The sequence below is a fragment of the Balaenoptera acutorostrata genome, chromosome 14, assembly GCF_949987535.1.
Source record: "Balaenoptera acutorostrata chromosome 14, mBalAcu1.1, whole genome shotgun sequence".
NCBI classification, from domain to species: domain Eukaryota; kingdom Metazoa; phylum Chordata; class Mammalia; order Artiodactyla; family Balaenopteridae; genus Balaenoptera; species Balaenoptera acutorostrata.
In genome coordinates, this window is record NC_080077.1 from 26,157,361 (window position 1) to 26,176,197 (window position 18,837).

General features: G+C 39.5%; 1 protein-coding gene across 4 annotated transcripts in view; it reads right to left on the reverse strand.

The window, feature by feature from the left end:
- ARFGEF3 (ARFGEF family member 3) overlaps window positions 1–18,837 on the reverse strand; it is a 206,982-nt gene that overhangs the window by 20,075 nt on the left and 168,070 nt on the right. For 3 of the 4 annotated variants that reach the window (XM_007190935.2, XM_007190934.2, XM_057528070.1), the window contains 8 exons: window positions 18,729–18,832; window positions 16,840–16,984; window positions 8,482–8,610; window positions 6,282–6,458; window positions 4,584–4,698; window positions 3,687–3,789; window positions 3,317–3,448; window positions 999–1,120 (listed from right to left, as the gene is read on the reverse strand). In XM_007190935.2, the coding sequence (XP_007190997.2) occupies window positions 999–1,120; window positions 3,317–3,448; window positions 3,687–3,789; window positions 4,584–4,698; window positions 6,282–6,458; window positions 8,482–8,610; window positions 16,840–16,984; window positions 18,729–18,832 (1,027 nt within the window). The remainder of the gene's footprint in view (window positions 1–998; window positions 1,121–3,316; window positions 3,449–3,686; window positions 3,790–4,583; window positions 4,699–6,281; window positions 6,459–8,481; window positions 8,611–16,839; window positions 16,985–18,728; window positions 18,833–18,837) is intronic. The other variant, XM_007190936.2, reaches the window with a different exon arrangement.

Below are 18,837 nucleotides of genomic sequence, written 5' to 3' on the forward strand. Positions count from 1 at the left end.
AAACTGCTATGCTACCTGGTAACTTTTGGAAAAATCACACTCTCTCCCTAAAATGGAAATGGTAAAGGACACAGGCATTGTGCTCAGCTAGACCTGGTTTTGATTCCATCTCCCCTGATTTGCAGTCTCCCTGAATGTTTCCTCATGCACCAGTGGAAGTGGATTACCTACTCCCTGTACTTCATCTATTGCACTCAAATACTTATCATCATTACTATTAGTGTGTCAGAAGTTTTAAAATGGGAACTTTCAGTCACTGGCTTCATCTTCAACTCTAGGAACAATGTTTTTTTGGCAGGATGATAGTACTTAAAAAGAGCAAGTTTCCTGTGGCATGCACTGAGCTTTCTGTATCCTAACAGCTGTACTGCTCATGAGAAGTTAATGATGTATTTCTCACTGAAACAATATGAATCACGCCTCATATTATTTTTTTAAAAAGGATTATGATACGTATGATGCTATAGATACAGTGAGTTGTGTCCCCCCCAAATTCATACATGGAAGTCCTAATCCATAGTATCACAGAATGTATACTTGGAAAAAGGGTCTTTAAAGAAATAATTGGGTTAAGGAGGGCATTAGGATGGGCCTTAATCCAGTATGACTGGTGTCCTCCTAAGAGAAAGAAATTTGCACAAAGACATATACAGAGGAAAGACCATGCAAAGACACAGGGAACAGACATTCATCTAGAAGCCAAGGAGGGAGGCCTCAGAAGAAACCAACATGGCTGACACCCTGATCTTGGACTTCTAGGCTCCGGAACTGTGAGAAATTTAATTCCTGTTGTTTAAGCCACCCAGTCTGTGTACTTTGTTATGGCAGCCCTAGCAAATGAACACATGTGAAATGTGGGAAATTTGGTTAAAATGCTAACAACTTTTTGCTAAGTGACTCCACAACTGTTTTCAGTATTCTTGGCTGAAGCTTGAGTTACAATGAGCAAGAGCTAGGAATAAATGAACTTTCCGATTTATAAGCGCTTGGCTGCTTACCTTTTCTTGGTGTGTCCGTTTGGCTTCTCATCAGGAGGCAGTTCAATAATGAGCTGACAGGACTGAGCATGATCAAAGTTGTTTGGAGTCTTTGGGGAGCTCTGGGTGTCCAACATAAACACCTGCACGTGTATACAAAGGTACAGGTCAGAGCGCTACCATCCTTGACCTGCCTCCGCCAGGGATCAGCTGGATGGCCTTCGGCAAGTGGCTCACTCTTTCTACTCATTTTTTCACCTTTAAAATGAGGTTGGTAATGATTTCCTACTGGTATGTTTGTTGAGAGAATTAAATGAATTAATATGTGTGTATTGACATATGCAAAGCATTAGAACAGAAGAGTAAATACTCAATAAAGGTTAGCTGCTGGCACGAATAATAATGACACTACTGCTTCTGCCACGTGACAAGTCATTACACTCCAAATAGCAAGGACTGACATTTAATGTTAAGAGTAAATAAAAAGGGGCTATGTTTGTAAGAGGTCTCCTCTGCTTTAGACGTCTGTTTGGTACATATTCTAAACCATGCAGGAACAGGAAACTAATTGGGACTTCTCCTGTCAGGGCTGCTGCTGTGGCCCTGCTGCTCTATTAACAGACAATGGGAGAGGTGACTTCGAAAACAGTAGCCACTTCTCGGATTCCGATCCAAATGATTTCATTTGACATTATTTAATATACCTTCACTACTTCCCTTTGGAAACCTGAGTATTCTTAAGGAATTTTTTCTTTCCAAATCTTGTTAAATTATCAGATAATTGAATACTGGGTTATCTGAAGAGTAAATATGGGAGAAGGTTTGGGACTGAAGAAGAAAGTAATATGAAGAAATGAGAGATTCACTAACTGTTTTCTGCTGTTCTTCTATTTCAGAACAGGATTCCATTTTCATATCCTTGCTGTGGGTGGAAAGACTGCTGGATGCACATGGAAAAATGCCTCATCTAGTCAGCTGTGAAGGCTTGCTACTTAGAGAAGCCACCCCTTCAGAGGAGGACCACCCTCTTGCCTTCTCTGTTATGGTTCCTGGCCAGAACCCGTGTCCTGGGATGTTAGGAATGTGCTCAGCAGATGTGAGTAGTTGAAGGTGGGAGGTTCTTGTCCCACTCTCTGAGGAGAGCTGGGGAAAGCGCTTCAGAAGCCAGACCTGGCAGGAGATTTCTCAACTAATATGGTGAACGTGACTGAGTTCCTTTTGTTGATAGGGCATCCTGGGTTATTAGTGTGCTAAGGGGAAATTCTATTAAGAATTAAAATAGATTTTGTAGAGAAAGGGAGCCTTTGAAGATAAACCCCAACTCACTTCATTTTCCTGTGCATATTTATGACTGTGCATATACATTTATAAAAATTGTTTAATATTTTAAACACACACACATATGTATATGCAAACACCTTCTGCATACGAAACACAATTCAACTATGTCTGTTGCTGTTAAATGAGAGTGTTTAGCCAGCTAATCAGTGGTGGTTGGGAATTTAGTCCATTTTTGTTTTTCCCCTATTATGAATAGCACTGTTATGAATATATGTGAATTAAGGGACAGTGCTGATAAAAGCCCCATGCAGGGTTTCTTAGAGGCAGACTGACAGGTCACTTAAGTGTCTGAGGACATAGCTGTAGCTCATGCTAAAGCTGTAAGGACTTCTGTAATTTAGTGATTCACTGACTCAACAAATATTTAATAAGTGCCTTCTATCTGCCCTGCTCTAGGACTACCAATATACAGAATATGTTCTCTGCTCCTGACTCATCAGCTTACAACCAACTTTTGTGACTTCTGCCATGTGTCAGAAGAAAACGTCATTGGTACATGGTGATTCCTGCACAGATAACTAATCTGTAAAATTAAGATGTACTTAACATTCAACTCAAATTTATTAAACAACTTGTAAATGTTAAGCTCTTTGCTGTGTATGGGAGATATAGGAAAAAAAATAAGTTTACCAGGCACTCATAGTCTAGCACTTTTAGGCACTCATAGTCTAGCATTAACCATAGTATTTCAGTAACTATTTATAACATAAGTAGTGCAAGTCAAGTTATGTATGGAGTGCAGTGGCCGGGTGGAAAAGGACCCTATTTGATCAGGGTAGTGGAGGATGCAACAAGCTAGAAATGGTGAGAGGACCATAACGGTATTGACTAGGTTCAAGTGATTTCTGGAAGAGAACAGCACTGGCCAGAGCTCAGAGCCGGGACATCTATGTCCCTAAAGGAATGAAAGGCAGTGTGGTGATGCACGGCCTTCAGAAACGACCCCTAGCAATATCTCCAGCTTCCAGAGCCCCTGGGATCAAAAACCCCACCCTTACCTGCTGAGCCATGGCTCGGATGCGCCAGTACTCGGCCTCAGCACTGGGGGAGGAGGAGGGGGCCGCCACCCTCACCTGGCAGCCTTCCCCGCTGAAGCTCTCGGTGCCGCTGTGGAAGCAGCCCAGCAGATCCTGGGGAGAAACACAGCAGTCGTTCGCTGGGGGCAGCTGAGTTCATGGCTCCAGGCCCTGTCTTTGACCTGACATTGTCACTGTGTCTGGGACAAAGTACTGATCCAGCTACCTTGTTCCCACCAAGTGAGACGGCCTGCTACAAGGAGGGAGGCGGAATCCAGGCGACCCAACTTGAGAAGCACCAGGGAGCTGAGGAAGGCTGGAGGTGCCCTGGTCTCTCCTCCGAGTGACTTACCTTCACCGGCTTGAGCGTGGCCGAGAAGGCGTCCTGCAGGGCACAGCAAGCCAGCCTCCACATCTCCTCCGTGAACACGGGGCCCGCTGTCACGAGGACGTACCTGCCAGGAGAAAAAAGGAAGGAAGTCTTGAATTCATATATTTTATTGTCACAAAAGGTAGGTAGGTCCTTCCGGACGCGTGCCTAGATTTAGTCTATAGTTCCCTTGCAAGTCTTGCTGTCTTTTGTCACTCTTGCCTTCAGCCCATCTGGTATGCCATTGTCCTAATACTATTTCCTAACCCATTTAATGTCAAAAAAATATCAATGGATCCCCACTACAAATAGGCCGATGTTTAAACTTAGGCTTGCATGTACATATTCTATACTAATTTTCCCATTCCAGCCCAATTTGCCACTACTCCTCTACACATAACAAGATAAAACCCTCTTGTCACTTGTAACTCTTATCTCCATGTATGTGTTCACGCTGTTCTTCTGCTTACAAAGTCGCCACCTATCAGAAGCTTACCCACCTTGGGAGATCTGACCAAGTATCATTACTACAAAAGGTCTTGCTGACTGCTCTACTCCCCAGGCGTCTTGTCCTTTCATGGCATTTATAGTTCCTCCTGCCTATTATCACTTTTCCCATGACTCTCTTTGTTCTGTCCTTTAGAACAGGTTGTACGCTCCCTGCGGGTCGGGACCTTGGTCACATCACTTTCTGGGCAGCACAGCACCCTGTATAATGACTTACACAGTAAATATTTGCTGATTGGATGAAATGAAGAGTTAGTAGCACAGTCATTTTTATTTATAAGAAGTAGACTGCTACCATCAAAAAATTTAATTCCCCTGGATTTCATCATAAAAACTCCAGTTCTGTGGAGAGCCAGGGAACCTTTATGTCACCTGATACAGGAGCAGCCCACTCGGGAGATGGTTTCTGTGGGCTTGGCCACACACGCCACCAGCAACTCAAAGAGGTCCTTCAGCATGGTGTTGATCATGCTCTCATACCTGATGTCTGCAGGAAAATCAAAGCAAGATGGCACTCAGTGGTATCGCAAAGGAACGGGCTGGGTGGCATCTATACTACAGCAAAAGAGGAAAGGCTAAACGATACAAAAAGTATACAAGTATCTGGGAAATAGAACAGTGAGAAAAATGGCCATAACAATAACAACAAAAATAAAACACTCATTACAACAAAAATTATCTTGGTTTTACCTAATTTTAGCTTGTTTCATCCATTTCTAGATATATCAAGATAAAATGCATGTGGCTCACCTTAATGTGTTGATGTACACTTTTCAAAGTATATAGTTCATCTACTTAAGCAAAATAGAACATATACTATTATATAGCCTGAATACTAGCTAGTAAAAAATTTTAATTCTTGAAAGGAAAGATAAAACAAACATTCCTTATGGCTGATTGCTGAATTAGATTGAATTAAATGCTCTTAGTAAACAAAAAATCTTCTCATACCAACTACCACCTTCTTGAACCTTTTCAGTTTGGCTTCAGTCTGCATGCTGTCCCCAGACTAAAGAAACTAAGACCTCCCAAAATCACATTCTGTTTGCCCAGTTCAAGGAATACACCAGTATTCTTTTCCACAAAGTCCTTGCGATGCCACAGAACCAATTCTCAGTGGAATCCTCAAGGGTCCTGAGCTGTGCAAAGCCAGGACCTGGGCAGAAACTCTACCACTAGGGATGCAGTTAGCGCCTGCACGTGGAAATACCCATTTTTCTTCTTTCTCGATTGGTGTGTTTTTTTGCAGGGCAAATTGTCCTTACTAAGCTTAGTGGAGACCCCCATTTCTTAACTTTGCTTTTTAACTCTTCCTTGGGGTCAAGTTCTCATGAATTTCTCTAACCTCGCCAACAAGGGAGCCTCTGACCTCACCTCTTCCTTTAAACTTCCGTACGTCTTTCCCTTTTCTTTATAACCTTTAGGGCTAGCAGCAAGATTCCTCCTGCTCCCAAATTTCCAGATCTTTCCATGGCAAGAATCTATTTCACAAATGCTGCTCCACTGGTACCACAGCTGACATACAGCTCCCTCTCTGTCTGCTGACTTCAGCATACTATCCACCCCACACTTCCAAATCTTTTTCAAAGTGCCACAGATATTAAGACCCCTCTCTTCCCCCCTAATCTGTTAAGTAACCTCTTGACCATAATTTGAGCCTTTTCTAAAACCCTGCCTCTTCCATTTAGCCTCCCCAGATGCAGCAGGACAATAGGATACACTCTCTCCCTTACCCCCAGCCTAGAGGGGGTATTTCTTCTTTTTTTATTTATTATATACTTGAACTTGCCTCCCCTCTCCTAATGCACAGATATCCTAGACCTCATTAGGTGTTTTATTTTTAGTCACACATGTATCTTAAGCATTCTGTTTGATAATTTTGTAGAGGACACAGGGGTACCAATTTTCTTCTTGACAACCTACTATTAGAAGGCTGGCACTAACCATGTAATTCTATTTTAATAATTCCCAGGACAAAAATCATGCACTGGTATTTACTAAGCACTTCTAGACAACGATGCTGTCTACTAAACAACTACTCAGCATGAGCTGCTCTGGCACCTTAGATACCTGAGTGGATGAAGCTCTGAATGTGCTCCACCACCAGCTCACAGGACAGACCGATGGCATGCTTGAAGTTAGCAGACGCCACGTCCCAGTAAGAATGGTCGTTATGGCTACGGCGAAGCCAAAGGGACATCACAGGCAGGAGAAGGTGAACAACTGCATAGATGCCAAACCCTGGTCCTGAAAAAGAAAGGTCAGCATCAGAACTGTGATCTTAGCACCTCTCCTGCAACAAAAGGGCAGCGCCGAGTGACGGCAGAGAGCTTCCCATCTCTTTCGCGGGAGCTCCCCATTCTGAGAAGGAACAAAGAAAAAGAATTTACCACTGATTGGGAAATATATGGTCTTTGGTGACATTTTTCTTTTTTGTTTCTGCATGATTTTAATTACGTAAGTAATACATAAATATACTCATTAAAAATTCAAACAATACTGATAAAGCTAAAGTATCACTTGATCACTTCCTTAGTCCCCATAAACATAAAAATACATATACACATATAAGAAAAAGTTCACCCTTTGAACTGTAAGTACGTATATTTATATGAAACTAAGAGTACATATATTTATATGAAACAAAGAAATATATACATATATTTTATTACTTTTATATAAATGGGATAAGGTAAACCTTGGTCTGCATGTTGATTTTTTGCCCATAACAGTTACAAGTTAGAGATCATTCTGTGTCAGCAAATTTAGATATTCCTCATTTTTATTACCACATACTATTCCAAACTATTCAAACTGTATATGCATTAGTTTGTACTTATCCATGTACTTATCCATTCCCTTACTGGTGGAAATTTAAGATGTTTCTATATTTTGCTTTATGAACAACACTGTAATAAAAATATTTGTGGAAATGTTGATGGATTTTTAAAATTCTGATTACAAAAGCAAGGTATCCTTTTCATAATAAACACAGAAAACACATGAGAATATAAAGAAGAAGAAAATAATATTTTGATGTATTTCCTTCTAGTACTTTTTGAATGTATTATGTTTGGGTGTATGTGTATATTTATAAATGCTTCTCATAAAGTTGAGATTGTACTCCACGCTATATATATTTTAACATAATGCCCTATAAACAATTATTGATGTCATTAAATATTATTCACAGATATTCATTTTAATGCCTGTAGACATTTACATGCTTTTACCATAACTTATTTAACCCATTTAGGGTGTTCATAATTATTTTGGTATTCAAGATGCTTCATCAAACATCATTATATATAGAATGTTATCTTCATTACTGTTAATTTCCTTTGATAGATTTCTAGGAGTAGAATTATTGGGCTAAAATGCTCTTCATACACACTTAGTAGTAGAAAATGATACTGACCAATAAAACAGATTTAGAAATAGTGGCATATAATTAATTCTATAAGATACCTGCTTATTCTTGGATAGAAAGTCTTTAAATTTTTAATGTGTAGGAGTAGCTATAATGGTGCTCCTGATAAAAATTCTGATATAAACTTTGCTATGGATCTTAAAACAGTATCACTTATCAAGTCTTCATCAGTTTATATTGAATACAAAACTCTTATTAGTCGAGAATTAAACTAGTGGTTTCATTTGTGGTTCTGATTCTGTTAGTGAAAACTAAAATTTCTATAAAAAATTTCTTCGATCTTGGGAAAATTTGGATGAGTAAGTGTGCATGCTAACCTTGACTAATTCAGAACAAGAAATAAATTCCCAAGGGCCATTTCCTGTACTATCAGGAACTCACTAGATGTCTTTTCCCAAATATAATCACCTATGACCCTTATACAATTAAGATGTTGCTGTCTTCATACATTTGAGTGGTTGGTTCATGTCAGTGGTAGATCTGTTAAGCCCTACTGACAGCCCTGGGGCCAAGAGTATATCAGACCCAGCCACAGAGGAAGGCTGTAACCATAGAACAGAGCAAAGCCAACTGGCTCAAGGGGACATTGATACCACAGCCTTGGCCTGAATATAGTGGGGTTCTACACATTCACCTACCTGGCCACCACCCATTATTTATAAATGGGCTGGTGGGAAACCCGTAAACAATACAAGGACATGTCTTAAATGTTCAACAAATATATATATCGAGCATCTCTCTGGGGTTACATCAGTGAAATAGACACTCATACAGATACCTTCCTGAAAAAAGTTATATGTATAACAAACTCCCTCGAAAGACAGACATAGAAATATTTACCAGGTGTTTTGGTAACATCTCTCAACAGCTCAAAGAGCAAATCCAAGGTCGGGGGTTGGTGCTGACGTGGACAGTTAGACACAGCTGCTGTGAGCTGCTCCAGCAGGATGATCCAGACTTCTATCAGACCTGGAAACCAAAGGCAGACCTCTGTGAAATTCGGTCAAACATAATACAGAATCATCACAAGACGAAACTAAACACTACATATAAAAGGCTTCTGAAAACTACCAAGTGCTATATGGATATAAGGCATCACCCTGTAAGGTAGCCCTCAGTGCCTATAAGCATGGATAAATTATGATTTACATGTTCTGACAAAGTCAAAGAAAAAAAAATACTGTTCAAGTGTCTTCCTTATTCCCCTTCAGGAAGAAGGTGATGTGGTATGTAAATTCTACCATATGAAATAATTGTTAGATTCATTGGGAGTTGATGATAGCAAAGTAATAATATCCTTTTAGTTCCATCACTTTAATCCTTTTCAAAAAAATTATTATAAATATATATAACAAAAATTTGCCATTTTAACCATGTCTACATGTGTAATTCAGTGGTATTAATTACACATATGTGTGGAACCATCATTACTATTAATTTCCAAAACTTTTTCATTACCTCAAAGAGAAACTATAACCAGTAAGCAACAACTCTGCATTCTCCCCATCACTCCAGCACCTGGTAACCTGTGTCTGGCTTATTTCGCTTAGCATAATGTTTTCAAGGTACAACCATGTTGTAGCATGTATCATAACTTCATTCCTTTTTATGGATGAATTATATTCCATTGTATGTATATACCACAGTTTGTTTATCGAGGTACAAAAGTATCTGGAGTAGAATATACAAAATAGCTCACTCTATATCTTACTTTAATACTTCTAATTTTCCAGCAAAAGAAAACTGTATGAGAAGATGCAATGTTGAAATATTCCCATTTAAAAAAACCTACTTCCCCAATTTTGAATATCCCCATTAATAGGAGCCAAAACCAAAGTCATGGACAATAAATATAAGAAAACCAGGTGACAAGAAATTCTCATGAACCTCAAAATATAAGTGGGGGTGGACAAGCTAATTAATAGTATATGCGTGGGAAAGAAAAACATGTTATACACTACTGTAAGGGGAGCAACCAATAAAATCCAAGTGGAAAACTCTACGTGACAAAGAACCTCACTTCTTTAACAAATAAGTTGCAAAGACGTAAAAGAGAGTTGGAGAGGAAAATCTATAGATTGACAAGGACTTAAGAGATGGAGCAGCCAAACATGTAGTGTAGATCTTACATGAATCTTGAAAATTAACTAATATGTATAAGAAAACTGGCAAATTGGCTATAAGTTAAAAATAGCTGAAGCAGCCTCAGACGTGAATCCGGGCCTGTCAAGCCCAGGTGGAGCCCCAAGCACTCTAGGCAGCGCAGGTGGTGCAAATGGCCTGGCTCTGACCCTGAGGACACCAGGCTGCCCTGTGTACCTGAGGCCACTGCCCTGCCCCTCCTGTGGCTCCGGGTCCCCATTGCCACACACCAGCCAGGCGGTTCCAGGGATTCGGATGTCCATGTCTTTGGGTGACCATTACCTTCGCCTGCCACATGCTTGCGGGATCTTGGTTCCCAGGCCAGAGGTCAGGCCCGAGCTCCTGTGGTGGGAGCTCCGAGTCCAAACAGCTGGACTAACAGAGAACCTCAGACCCCAGGGAATATCAATTGGAGTAAGGCTTCGCAGAGGTCCTCATCTCAGCACCAAGACCCAGCTCTATCCAACTGCCTGCAAACTCCAGTGCTGGATGTCTCAGGCCAAACAACGAATAAGACAGGAATACAGAAGCACCCATCAAAAAAAAAAAAATTAAATGACAAAAAAATATGTTACAGATGAAGAAGCAAGGTAAAAACCTACAAGACCAAATAAATGAAGATGAAATAGGCAACCCACCTGAAAAAGAATTCAGAGTAATGATAGTAAAGATGATCCAAAATCTCAAAAACAGATGGAGAAAATACAAGAAACATTTAACAAGGATCTAGAAGAACTAAAGAGCAACCAAACAGTGGTGAACAACACAATTACTGAAATTAAAAATAATCTAGAAGGAATCAGTAACAGAATAACTGGGGCAGAAGAACAGATAAGTGAGCTGGAAGATAAAATGGTGGAAATAAGTGCCAGGGAGCAGAATAAAGAAAAAAGAATGAAAAGAATTGAGGACAGTCTCAGAGACCTCTGGGGCAATATTAAATGCACCAACATTCAAATTATAGGGGTTCCAGAAGAAGAGGAGAAAAAGAAAGGGTCTGAGAAAATATTTGAAGAGATTATAGTTGAAAACTTCCCTCACATGGGAAAGGAAATAGTCAATCAAGTCCAGGAAGCACAGAAAGTACCATACAGGATAAACCCAAAGAGAAACATGCCGAGACACATATTAAACTATCAAGAATTAAATACAAAGAAAAATATTAAAAGCAGTGAGGGAAAAGCAACAAATAACATACAAGGGAATCTCCATAAGGTTAACAGCTGATCTTTCAGCAGAAACTCTGCAAGCCAGAGGGAGTGACAGGACATATTTAAAGTGATGAAAGGGAAAAACCTACAACCAAGATTACTCTACCCAGCAAGGATCTCATTCAGATTCAATGGAGAAATTAAAACCTTTACAGATAAGCAAAAGTTAAGAGAATTCAGCACCACCAAAGCACCTTTACAACAAATGCTAGAGGAACTTCTCTAGGCAGGAAACACAAGAGAAGGAAAAGACCTACAATAACAAACCCAAAACAATTAAGGAAATGGTAATAGGAACATACATATCAATAACTACCTTAAATGTAAATGGATTAAATGCTTCAACCAAAACACTGGTTGAATGGATACTAAAACAAGACCCGTATACATGCTGTCTACAGGAGACCCACTTCAAACCTAGGGCCACGTACAGACTGAAAGTGAGGGGATGGAAAAAGATATTCCATGCAAATGGAAATCAAAAGAAAGCTGGAGTAGCAATTCTCATATCAGACAAAATAGACTTTAAAATGAAGACTATTACAAGAGACAAAGAAGGACACTACATAATGATCAAGGGATCAATCCAAGAAGAAGATATAACAATTGTAAATATTTATGCACCCAAAATAGGAGCACCTCAATACATAAGGCAAATGCTAACAGCCATAAAAGGGGAAATCGAAAGTAACACAATCATAGTAGGGGACTTTAACACCCCACTTTCACCAATGGACAGATCATCCAAAATGAAAATAAATAAGGAAACACAAGCTTTAAATGACACATTAAACAAGATGGACTTAATTGATATTTATAGGACATTCCATCCAAAAACAACAGAATACACTTTCTTCTCAAGTGCTCATGGAACATTCTCCAGGATAGACCATATCTTGGGTTACAGATCAAGCCTCGGTAAATTTAAGAAAATTGAAATCATATCAAGTATCTTTTCCAACCACAACGCTATGAGACCAGATATCAAATACAGGAAAAAATCTGTAAAAAATACAAACACATGGAGGCTAAACAATACACTACTAATTACCAAGAGATCACTGAAGAAATCAAACAGGTAATCAAAAAATACCTAGAAACAAATGACAATGAAAACACGACGACCCAAAACCTATGGGATGCACCAAAAGCAGTACTAAGAGGGAAGTTTATAGCAATACAATCCTACCTCAAGAAAGAAGAAAAATCTCAAACAACCTAACCTTACACCTAAAGCAATTAGAGAAAGAAGAACACAAAAAATCCCAAAGTTAGCAGAAGGAACGAACTCATAAAGATCAGATCAGAAATAAATGAAAAAGAAATGAAGGAAACAATACCAAAGATCAATAAAACTAAAAGCTGCTTCTTTGAGAAGATAAACAAAATTGATAAACCATTAGCCAGACTCATCAAGAAAAAAATGAGAAGACTCAAATCAACAGAATTAGAAATGAAAAAGGAGAGGTAACAACTGACACTGCAGAAATACAAAGGATCATGAGAGATTACTACAAGCAACTCTATGCCAACAAAATGGACAACCTGGAAGAAATGGACAAATTCTTAGAAAAGCACAACCTTCCAAGACTGAACCAGGAAGAAATAGAAAATATAAACCAATCACAAGCACTGAAATTGAAACTGTGATTAAAAATCTTCCAACAAACAAAAGTCCAGGACCAGATGGCTTCACAGATGAATTCTATCAAACATTTAGAGAAGAGCTAACACCTATCCTTCTCAAACTCTTCCAAAATATAGCAGAGGGAAGAACACTCCCAAACTCATTCTATGAGGCCACCATCACCCTGATACTAAAACCAGACAAAGATGTCACGAAAAAAGAAAACTACAGGCTGATATCTCTCAGTGAACACTGATGCAAAAATCCTCAGCAAAATACTAGCAAACAGAATCCAACAGCACATTAAAAGGATCATACACCATGATAAAGTGGGATTTATCCCAGGGATGCAAGGATTCTTCAATATACGTAAATCAATCAATGTGATACACCATATTAACAAATTGAAGGATAAAAACTATGATAATCTCAATAGATGCAGAAAAAGCTTTTGACAAAATTCAACACCCATTTATGATTAAAAACTCTCCAGAAAGTAGACATAGAGGGAAGCTACCTCAACATGTTAAAGGCCATATATGACAAACCCACAGCCAACATCATTCTCAGTGGTGAAAAACTGAAACCATTTCCTCTAAGATCAGGAACAAGACAAAGTTGCCCACTCTCACCACTATTCAACATAGTTTTGGAAGTTTTAGCCGCAGCAATCAGAGAAGAAAAAGAAGTAAAAGGAATCCAAATAGGAAAAGAAGTAAAACTGTCACTGTTTGCAGATGACATGGTACTATACATAGAGAATCCTAAAGATGCTACCAGAAAACTACTAGAGCTAATCAATGAATTTGGTAGAGTAGAAGGATACAAAATTAATGCACAGAAATCTCTTGCATTCCTATATACTAATGATGAAAAATCTGTAAGAGAAATTAAGGAAACACTCCCATTTACCATTGCAACAAAAAGAATAAAATACCTAGGTATAAACCTATCTAATGAGACAAAAGACCTGTATGCAGAAAACTATAAGACACTGATGAAAGAAATTAAAGATGATACAAACAGATGGAGAGATATACTATGTTCTTGGATTGGAAGAATCAACATTGTGAAAATGACTATACTACCCAAAGCAATGTACAGATTAAATGCAATCCCTATCAAACTACCAATGGCATTTTTCACAGAACTAGAATAAAAAATTTCACAATTTGTATGCAAACACAAAAGACCCCGAATAGCCAAAGCAGTCTTGAGAAAGAAAAAAGGAGCTAGAGGAATCAGGCTCCCTGACTTCAGACTATACTACAGAGCTACAGTAATCAAGACAGTATGGTACTGGCACAAAAACAGAAATATAGATCAATGGAACAGGATAGATAGCCCAAAGATAAACCCATGCACATATGGTCACCTTATCTTTGATAAAGGAGGCAAGAGTATACAATGGAGAAAAGACAGCCTCTTTAATAAGTGGTGTTGGGAAAAATGGACAGCTACATGTAAAGGAATGAAATTAGAACACTTCCTAATATCATACACAAAAATACACTCAAAATGGATTAAAGACCTAAATGTAAGGCCAGACACTATCAAACTCTTAGAGGAAAACATAGGCAGAACACTCTATGACATAAATCACAGCAGGATCCTTTGTGACCCACCTCCTAGAGAAATGGAAATAAAAACAAAAATAAACAAATGGGACCTAATGAAACTTAAAAGCTTTTGCACAGCAAAGGAAACTATAAACAAGATGAAAAGACAGTCCTCAGAATGAGAGAAAATATTTGCAAACAAAGCAACTGACAAAGCATTAATCTCCAAAATATACAAGCAGCTCATGCAGCTTAATATTAAAAAAACAAACCACCCAATCCAAAAATGGGCAGAAGACCTAAATAGACATTTCTCCAAAGAAGATATACAGACTGCCAACAAACACATGAAAGGATGCTCAACATCACTAATCATTAGAGAAATGCAAATCAAAACTACAATGAGATGTCACCTCACACCGGTCAGAGTGGCCATCATCAAAAAATCTACAAACAATAATGCTGGAGAGGGTGTGGAGAAAAGGGAACCCTCTTGCACTGTTGGTGGGAATGTAAATTGATACAGCCACTATGGAGAACAGTATGGAGGCTCCTTAAAAAATGAAAAATAGAACTAACATATGACCCAGCAATCCCACTATTGGGCACATACCCTGAAAACCATAATTCAAAAAGAGTCATGTACCACAATGTTCATTGCAGCACTATTTACAATAGCCAGGATATGGAAGCAACCTAAGTGTCCATTGAGAGATGAATGGATAAAGAAGATGTGGCACATATATACAATGGAATATTACTCAGCCATAAAAAGAAACAAAATTGAGTTATTTGTAGTGAGGTAGATGGACCTAGAGACTGTCATACAGAGTGAACTAAGTCAGAAGGAGAAAAAACAAATACCGTATGCTAACACATATATATGGAATCTAAAAAAAAAAATGGTTCTGAAGAACCTAGGGGCAGGACAGGAATAAAGATGCAAATGTAGAGAATGGACATGAGGACACGGGGAGGGGGGAGGGTAAGCTGGGCTTAAGTGAGAGAGTATCACTGACATATATACACTACCAAACGTAAAATAGATAGCTAGTGGGAAGCAGCTGCACAGCACAGGGAGATCAGCTCAGTGCTTTGCAACCACCTAGAGGTGTGGGATAGGGAGGGTGGGAGGGAGACGCAAGAGGGAGAGGATATGGTGATATACATATGCATATAGCTGATTCACTTTGTTATACAGCAGAAACTAACACAACACTGTAAAGCAATTATACTCCGATAAAGATGTTAAAAAAACAAAGTTGAAGCTGGGTGATAGGCACATGAAGGTTCATTATACCATTCTGTCTAGTTTTATATGTGTTTGAAATTTCCATAAGAAAATGGAAAAGCAATTATTTGCCTTCGGAAACCAGAGGAATAATATCTAAGTATATTAATGATGAGAAGTAATTTTTAATACTAACTTAAAGCTTTTACTTTTATTCTTTTCTCTGATCTAGCTATGTTTCATATATAATTATAACTTTAAAGCCCTCAATGAATTTATACTGTGGGAAACCTTAGATGGGCTGCCTAGAAAAAAAATGGATTAACGATTTGCACAGATGGGCAGGCAATGCTCACTGTTACATATACAAACTGTTTACAAATGTTTTAAAGACTGTATTATAGACAAGCAACGTTAGCTTCTGCTTTTAGCTGTCTGGGTTGGAGGTTTAAGATGCTATGTAAAAATTCCTATCTAATCATTAAAAATGAAACCTCTATTAGGCAATATCTAGCCAATTTCCAATATTTAATCGTTCTCTACAGTAGATATTTATTCTTTCCTATATTTTTTCCTAAAAACTAATCTGAATTTGTAAGGTTTTACTGTTTATAATCCCTATGGAAAACTGGAAAATTTCTAGATATCCCCATAAGTGAATTTGTGTCTGAAAAATAAAATAGAAGAATAATTAAAAACAAACAAAAAAGCAAATTAAAAAACCTTCCCCAGAAAGTCCTTTTGCAAGGGTTTGAAACACCTATGCTCAGACATTAGACTTCTTTCAGGATATCATTTCCATTTTTAGGTCTAGAAACAGGACAGGGTCATCTGAATTAGAAGACAGCAAATGTGAACATGAGTGAACCAATCTGAAAATTATCCAAAGTTACTAGATTGAAGTCGAATTCACAGGAAATTACACAGGAACTAATTTGAAACACATTCTTTTAATGAGCCTTCAGCTTCACCAGTCACAAACAGATTCTCTCTTCAGTAATGGCTTAATTTCCCCAGTCTCTTACCAGATAGTCCTACAGGAAGTAATTATATAATGATTGTGTTTCCTAGACATATTAAAGACAATTACCAGCCAATTTAAGTATCAATGCACCAAAAGCAACCACAGTCCAATTTGCTACATTCAAAAGAATTCGGAGTTAAAAACTATATTTAGTGGAATCTGAAAATCTACACTGGTTTTAGATGGAGATATCCATCTAAAAAAGATTGGTTTGGAGACATTGATGTAAAACGTTTTCGGAGAGTCCATGGAAACTTTAGGTAGGCTTGTTCTGTTAGAATTATAAATAATAACAACATAAATGGATGATCATTCATGATCTGTAAACTACTGAATTCATGGCTTAGGCTTTTGGGAATACAAACATAGCAAATAACCTGGTTAGGCCCAATCAATTAACTTACCAGTGTCATCATCAAAGTCAGACAAGACTGACTCAATTCCATCCTCACTGCTTGCTGACTGCTCCTGAAGTCTTCGGGGCAAGCTAGCGAGTCGCCCACTAAGGAATATTGGCTTCAAGGGCATTTTGTAGATTTTGGCCAACAACTAAATTAAAAATAACAAATTGCAATTATATATTGGAAAAAGCTGCACTCTATTAAATGACAACAAAACTATATACCGGAAGAGAAGGTGGAGAGAAAACCAGAAAAGCTCCCACTGTAGCAAAGTTTTAAATTTGCTTGTGATTTGGATTCATAAGGCAGTTCACAAGAGGCATTTATCCCATGAAGCAGCTGAAACAGCATTCAGTGGCAACAAAAAGGTAGAGGAAAAGATTCTGTGGATACCTTTTCAGCATCTTAATTGCATAGGAGTTTTATAGACTTTTATAAACCTGTGAAGGGAACCATAAACATGTCAAGAATTTTTGCCTAAGAGAGAGTGTTCTATGGGGATCATTGGGAAGAGAGTGTGTAGGCAAACGAGATACCAGACTCTGATTTCCCTTCCCCTGACTCAACATCAAGGAAGTGGGGTTGGGGGTAGGGCACACGGGGGATGGAGGAATCCGAGGGCAGGGTGGGTGCGATGAAGGCATGAGAAGCAGAGCTAACAGGCTGCTTGGGCTCTTCAACTCCCCTCTCACTGCTACAGCCCAGACCGCCGGGATCTGTTACTGGGACAGATGCCCAAGGAGCCTTGTACCTTCACGAATTAGAATTGTGCCTGCTGTGCCCCTACTGTTTCAGAAATTAGGGAAACAGCTGGGAGCGAGACAGACAGAAATCCTGCCCTGTGCGTCTTACAGACATACTCCTTGCACAAATAATAAATAAAATCTCTGACAGAAACGTTACAGGAAGAATTAGACAGGCGGTCCTAGAAAGAGCGACCTAGGTTTGTGGGGAGTGCTGGCAGGGAGTTGGTAGATACCTAAGCCCTGGTCTCTCTGAGGAGATGATGTCTCAGATGAGACCTGGACCATAAGGCGTGTCGTACAGAGATCTGAGGAGAGAAACTTCCAGGCCGAGGGAACAGCAACAGCCCTGAGCAGTAACAAGCAGGGTGTGTTTGAGGGACAGAAAGGGAGCGTGGCGAGCACAGTGAGTGAGGGGGGAAAGGGGGTGGGGTCCGGTCACGTGGGCCTTGTGGAAGCGGCTGGAGGAGGAAATCAGGGCTGTGCATCCTTTCTGAAGCCCTGGGGCTTAATGCTGTCAGTGCTATCACCAAGGGAGAGTGAGGAACAGACAGACAACAGGACGCCAGGGACACAACCTTAGAAGACAGGAGAAGAGCTACGGAGAGGGGGTGTTGCTGAAGCCCAGGGAAAAAGGGCTTTGAGAAGGGAGCATCTTCTTGTTCCACGGGCGTGTGACACGGTAACGACAGAGAGTCACTGGACTTCGCATAAGGAAGGTCACTGTTCACACTGATAAACGATGTTTCATTGGATTTTTTTTTTTACTAGATCTTGACTGCATACGACCCTCTTACTTTTTTTAATGTCTCTTTTCACTGTGTGCAGCCCACTGTCCATGTTTTCGTACCATCAGGAGGATTTCCCGTGACCTCTTAGCCTGACACAGATATAGAGATTATGGTAGTTCACGTATCGCGGAGTATGAATGAGACGCTTCAGAGATCTCAAAACCCAATGGTGTGTTTTAGTACATTTTCATTACTTTCTTTCTCTCCTTTGTAGAAGCGGGGGGACAAAAATTTATACTCCAAATCTAAGCCCCAATCTCCTCAGAGACAGCAGAAAGTACTTCTCTTGGGCGTCCACAAAATACCTCCATGCATGTTTTGTAAGCATCTTCTGAGGTGGGTTTCGGGGCCTGCGTACCTGCGAACAGCGCCTGAGGTAATCCAGGGCAGGGAGGCACAGGTCTGGGGACGTGGCTCCGGGTCCGGGGACACGGTCTCCGATTTCTTTACAGTCCACCTCCCCTGGG